The sequence below is a fragment of the Habropoda laboriosa genome, unplaced genomic scaffold (genome assembly GCF_001263275.1).
Source record: "Habropoda laboriosa isolate 0110345459 unplaced genomic scaffold, ASM126327v1 scaffold102, whole genome shotgun sequence".
Taxonomy (NCBI): Eukaryota; Metazoa; Arthropoda; class Insecta; order Hymenoptera; family Apidae; genus Habropoda; species Habropoda laboriosa.
This window is the reverse complement of record NW_017100262.1, coordinates 3,137,260-3,143,789: the sequence shown is the minus strand read 5'-3', so window position 1 is coordinate 3,143,789 and position 6,530 is coordinate 3,137,260. Positions and strand designations below refer to the sequence as shown.

Sequence of the window (6,530 nt, the reverse complement as noted above, 5' to 3'; positions counted from 1 at the left end):
AATTCTCAAGTTTTCAATTTCTCAAATTTCTAATTCTCAAGCTTCCAATTCTCAAATTTCCAATTCTCAAGTTTCCAATTTCTCAAGCTTTCCTAATTTTCAAATTTCCAAGTTTCAACTTTCCAATTCTCAAACTTCCAATTTCTCAAATTTCCAATTCTCAAGCTTCCAATTCTCAAGCTTCCAATTCTCATGCTTCCAATTCTCAAGCTTCCAATTCTCATGCTTCCAATTTCTCAAGCTTTCCTAATTTTCAAATTTCCAAGTTTCAACTTTCCAATTTCCAAGTTTCCAATTTTCAACTTTCCGCTTTTCAAATTTTCCAGATTCTTCATGACCGGCTACCTGCCGGTAGGTTTCGAGTTCGCCGCGGAGCTGACGTACCCGGAACCGGAAGGGACATCAGTTGGCCTTCTGAACGCGGTGTGCCAAGTGTTTGGTATCGTCCTGACGATCCTCTACAGCTTTTCGATGAGCATGTGGGGTGTATTCTGGGCGAACACTTTCCTCTGCGCCACGCTTACCATCGGGTCCGTTCTCACCATCATCATCCCCAATGATCTTCGAAGGCAGAACGCCAAATTTTAAGCGTTGATAGAGAACGGAGAACGATCGACTAGTCTTTTTTTACGATCGATGATATTACGAGAATAGAGCTTCCAAGTCCAAGGATGGATATTTTTAACAAAAGATAAAAAGAAAGAGAGAGAGAATGAATGATTAAAGGCTGTTAAAAATGTTTAATTCTATGAGATTGCCTGGTGAGATTCTTCAGGACCTTCCAGCCCACGTTACTCTACTGTTGTTGTTGTTGTTAATATATTTTCAATATACGTTTTGTTTCAATTAGTGCAGTAACATGAACTGATATCTGGTTATAAAGATAGAGAGTGTAATTAATTGGCTTTATTGGAACGTTCAAAGAGATTAGTGTGTATGATGACACGATATTAAGTCTTGAAAATCTGACGAGGTAGATTATAACTAAAAAAAGAAACAAAAAGATATGAAAAAAAGTGAACAGGAGTTACAAGAAGATTCGAGTACTAACAACAGTAGTACACAGAGAGATAAGTGAACGATAACGTTGGGCATGGTTCAAGATCTGAAATCGCGTTGGAATATTCCACGTCCACTCGTCCGGCTGTGAAGAAGAGAAGAATTTGTTTTATAAATGAGATTAATCGTAATATCTTATGCTCAAAGCTCAAACTTGCTTTCCTTGCCTTTGTTTTCCTCTTCTTTCCACTGTGACGACTCTACGGTACAGTGGAACGTTTCTATCGCGTTTAGATAACGTCTAAAACTCTTGTATTGCATTTCAAAACGAAAGAAAGTCGAACGTAGAGCAAGCTGCACAGAGATAGTTTTCATGTAGTTTTAAGGATCGAAGACTTTTGTCTTACTACTCAAGAAGTTCGAGGATTGTAAAAGTTCTACGTCCAAGATTCTTTATTCCACCGACAGTGCCATCAGTATTACTGTCTTCTGAGACTCTGATGAACCTACCAAATGATCTGTCGGTTTAGAAATTCATCTGGACGTGGCTTTTGCGTGTTGAAACCTCGAACGATACGAATCGAAACGAAACGACCTAGCATTTTTATTGAAAATCATTCCAAATGAATAGTCGTTCGTGGTCGCCCAAGAAGAAACAGAAATGATAATACTAGTGACAATAATTCTTGTAGCGACTGGACTCTTCCAGAAAAACATGATCGTGATGCTGTGCATCCGAATAACGCATAAATCTACGTATTCTCGTTACTCGTGTAAATGTTTCAGTTGACAAGAATAGAGTAGATCTCTAAATCTCGATCTTTCGCGGTGTACAAGCCTAAGAAATCGTGTTTCCTCAATATGTAGTCTATCTATAATGTTTTTCGAATTTTTAATCGAAGTCGAGTTGGTCATTTGTAACAAAATTGACGCAATTTGTCAGATATCGATCTTGCGAGATGTATTTCAGAGACTTCCGCTGAAATATATAGATGAGATTACGTTTTTATGGTATTTCAAGTTCACTGGAATCTTGAAATTCGCGGTGCGCTTATTGCAAACGAGTGGAGTCTCTTTCAACTTCAATTCTATGATACATATGATATAGGTTATGTCGATGGTTAAAATTGTGTAGCGAACGATGGAGTTTTTATGGACCATCAAGTTTAATAACAATTTTCGATAATTCGATAACCTAGAAACGCGCGGAATATGCGAGACATCGAAGTTGCAGATTGCTTCACTAGCACAGAAATTCGATTTGCGATCAGACCTAACACCTCCAGTTTCGATTAACCTTGTTTAACACGAAGCCAAGGAGGGAAAATTAATTGCCGCGCAAAAGACCAATTTAGACACGCTAACAGATACCTGACATCGATTTTCTCCTCTAGTTCAAAGTAATTTTATCGGTAATGCCGATAATTCTTAGATTCTATATTTTCGATATTACGAAACAATCGATAATCGCCGTTTGACTGCTGCCAGATTATTCAGTCTCCGTGGTGTGTTGAGTTTCGTGTAATAATTCCGTAAAAAAGAAACGACAATAATTGTACCTCCACGTACAAAATGAGTATTAAGGAAACAGCGTGAATACCGTATAAGCGTATAATTATTGTAGATCGTTATCACCGATGTACGTGTACTATTTTTGATAGATGATATCGTGTGTCCTAATGTTGCGGGGCCATGCGTAGAAACGAATAGGTACGAAAAATAATGGACAATAACTTTGTAGCAGGGAATTAAGGATTTAAGTCTGACGAGACACAGTTTTCTTTTTATTTTCAATAGTATTCTTAAGGCACGAAGATAGTCGAAAGAAAATTGCACCGTTCACATTGACTTGTATTCTGAAGTTGTCACTTTAAGAGGTTAGTTTTGTATTATCTTCTTTGAGAGATCGATTTATTATTAAGGAACGTTTTTTCAAACAGGAAACTTTCAGGAATGGTAGTCAATTAATTGTTACGAATCCTTCTAGTGCATCACAGAATAAATGAACAGTCCAAAGATTTACAGATATATAGGCACACGTGCATAGATATATGTATATGTATATATTTTCGTAATATTGACGTTTACATGTATGTTTATTCAAGGCGATGTATCTATGTGCAAGATGTTCAAGCAAATTCTCCGTAAACTGTAGTTGGACGATATTAGCTGTCCATACGTTACAATAGTTACCATATCTCGATATGAGTGTCAAAGACAATATTAAACTGTTAACGTGTGCTGAGTCTATATTGTTAAGTAATTGTGAAATGTTGCAAGGTAGATAGAATTCGTGAGTACGTGCTTCTATTCGAGGAAAAAGATAAAAATGAAATATAGAAATCGGAAGTTTCGCAGTAGAAAGAATGCGTGGGGAATCGTGAAAGATTTTATTACAATCTCGTTTAATTAATTTTGCTGTATCAGCAATCTTTTTTAATGAAACGAAAATTTTTTCGTATCCACGTAAGAATTGCTTTGCTATTTTTTTCGTCTTCCAAATTCGAGCCATACTTTTTTACTTAGATAGAAAATGAAAGTTCAAAATAATTCGAGCAACGATATTACGAAGACTTCCGCTATTTTTCATTTCGCATTTATCATTCGTTGACCCTCCATTTTGTAAATAAATTGTCGATAAACGACGCGTTATTCCTTTAACCTCTTCGAGTGTATAAATTGATGCGAAATTGTTTCGGCGATGTGCATAGTCTCAGAACCGGAAATGTGTGCGCGTCACGTCAGAGTGATGTATCTGTGATTGTGACAATATCAGCTATTCGATTATCGTCTGAATGTGTAGAGCGATAAGAAGCTTGGAACATTTCAAACAATTTAAGATTATCTATATATTATTGTTACCGTGTAGCCTCGTTGAACACGAATGGAAAAATAAATAAATTGATAAATATTTACGATACATTTCTAACTTGTTTGCAGACGATGAACCACAAAATATTCTACGACATCCTACATCGTTATATTCTCCTAACTTTGACTTTAATTCTCGAGATGTCCTGAGCACTCTTGAGGGCTCTTTTCTAATAACAGTAATAGGAAAAGATGATAATACGAGAGTCTACAGTGTCTACTCTGTCTGGATATATTTTCCTAATATGAAATTTTACTCAGGGGGGCGTAATAGGATAACATGACAGAGAAAAGAGACAGAACCTAACACTTACGCGATTATGTTCGCCTGGTGAAGGTGTAGGCTGTTGGCGATAGCAGAAGAACATGAACAGGGAAGAGTTATCGCATAACCTCTATTACGATCATGCTTTGCTAGTAAGAGAATTCATTTTTCGACGCTTGAAGAACGTCGATGGACGGTTGCTTGGTGACAGAGTAAGAGAAATTCTCTTGGAGAATATAATCGAATCCAAGGACGCGTAAAATTCTTGTCAAAAATGTTCGAACGAAAGTTTGTTATATTCACGGTAATATTCTCCACGCTATTTTCGGGATACTTTCGATTATTATGTGTTCCTAACGATATTCGCAATTGGTTTATTTAATTTTGCATTGAAATTTTGTTTAAACAATGAGTTCTTTGCAAAAGGATGTGGATAAAGTGGTGTGTAAGAGAGAAATGCACTGTAAAATGTTACGAAACCATACTGGTATATTGTAACCTGTTGTAAAATACATTTTCTACACTTATCATACAAAACACAATTGATTTTTTCCTAAATAATTACATTTCTTCGTTTCTCCTGAAGTTGCAGATGTTTCTTTGATTCCTGTGATGGCCTGAGAGCTTGATCTGTAATGCACACAAACAGAAGATTAATTTTCAAATGTTAAATAAAATTTATGAACAATTTCTAACAAATCTGCTGTATGTAATCGTTAATTTAATGTGAAATCAATAAATTAAGCTGTTTTATCAAGTTAAATCATGTAACAAATTAATTTAATCCTTCCAATAGTTATAAACTACCTTCTAAATTGTTACTTAACAAGAAATACTAATTATCCTTCAATTAAAATACTTAGGAATAACGAATAGTTCGGGAGATATGTAACTGCGAGAAGATAGCACTATTCAAATGAGTTGGACAAGGACAGGAATAGGGGGAGACAAGGATAGCATTAATGTAATAAGTTAGACAAAGAAAGGAATAGGATTAGACAAGGATAGAAATACTGGCGGGCGAAAGTGACGCCATCTCGTGTTTGGCAGCGCGAACTAACGACTCGTTAATAGGATAACAGAATATAAACAGAGGTATTAGACAAGGAAAGCACTAGTGTGCGACAAGGATAGAGAGAAAACGCTTCCTATTGGTCGGCGGAATCTCAGCTCTACTTCCCACGCGCTGAATCAACTCGGCCAGGGAAAAATCATTAATAACTCAATAATTACGATGATTCTGTGAACTTTTAGAATTGAATAATGGAGTGAGGACCTTCAGCAACTTTCACATATACTTCTTAATGCGCTAGACCCCTTCAATAATTAGTTATTAACAATTTTAGTAGGTGATGTCGGGAATGATACCGCGTACCGTCAAGTATCTTTCTGGTTTTTCAATAATTTCATAGCTTTCTACTAAATTCCCATGCAAATAACTATATGTGTTTGAAAGGCAACTCCTTTAGCTACATTCTTTTCTAAGTTTTATTAACATATTCCGTTTAGTTTAGGAGTTATTAAGCATTATATGAGAGTGTTCCCTATACATCGTAAGTGAGTATAGTTAACTGTCATAAACAATTGCTAATATCTAATAAACCATATTACTTACGGTTACCAAATATATTGTAGAATATAGACAAAGGTCTATATTATATTCTACATGCATAAAAGTGCAAAATTAATCATGCATTTTCGTGAAAATGACAGAAATCCGTACACTTGAATGCGACGAGTTTAGTATTCATCCGAATAACATTTAATAACTCAGTAATTCCGAAAATTTTATGAACTTTTAGTATTGAAGAATAAAGTATGGACCTTTGGCAACTTTCCCATATAAATTTTAATATACTAGACCCTCTCAATAATTAGCTATTAACAATTATAATGAGCAATGTCGGGAACGATACTGCATACCTTTGCGGTTTTCCAATAATTTCATAGCTTTCTACTAATTTCTTATGCAACTAACTATATCTATCTGAAAGGCAAGTCTCTTAGCTACATTCTCATATAATTTTTGTTAACATACCTCTTGTGGTTCGATAGTTATTTAACATTCTTTAGGCGAGTATTACAACCGTCGCATTCAAGCATAACATGTTTACGTTATTTCAATAGAAATGCATAACTAATTGTGCATTTTAATGCATGTAAAATATAGTATAGACGTTTGCCTATAATCTGAAATTATTTATAAGTGCGTACGTGACGTGCTTTATGAGATATTAGCAATTGCTTATAAGAGATGACTATACTTGTGTACGATTAATAAGAGACTCTATTACTCTATTATCACACGATGGCCATCGTGAATATCGATCTCGATCGGTATGTTATCGAAGTTACTTTATCGAAGTATCTACACTTTTTCATTTGAACACAAGTG

General features: G+C 35.3%; 1 protein-coding gene across 2 annotated transcripts in view; it reads left to right on the top strand.

Annotated features, from left to right (window-relative positions):
- LOC108572902 (uncharacterized MFS-type transporter C09D4.1-like) overlaps window positions 1-1,666 on the top strand; it is a 22,471-nt gene extending 20,805 nt beyond the window's left edge. For both annotated transcript variants that reach the window (XM_017935237.1, XM_017935236.1), the window contains one exon: window positions 327-1,666. In XM_017935237.1, the coding sequence (XP_017790726.1) occupies window positions 327-588 (262 nt within the window). In that variant the 3' untranslated portion in view covers window positions 589-1,666. The remainder of the gene's footprint in view (window positions 1-326) is intronic.
- The last annotated feature ends 4,864 nt before the right edge of the window (window positions 1,667-6,530 follow it).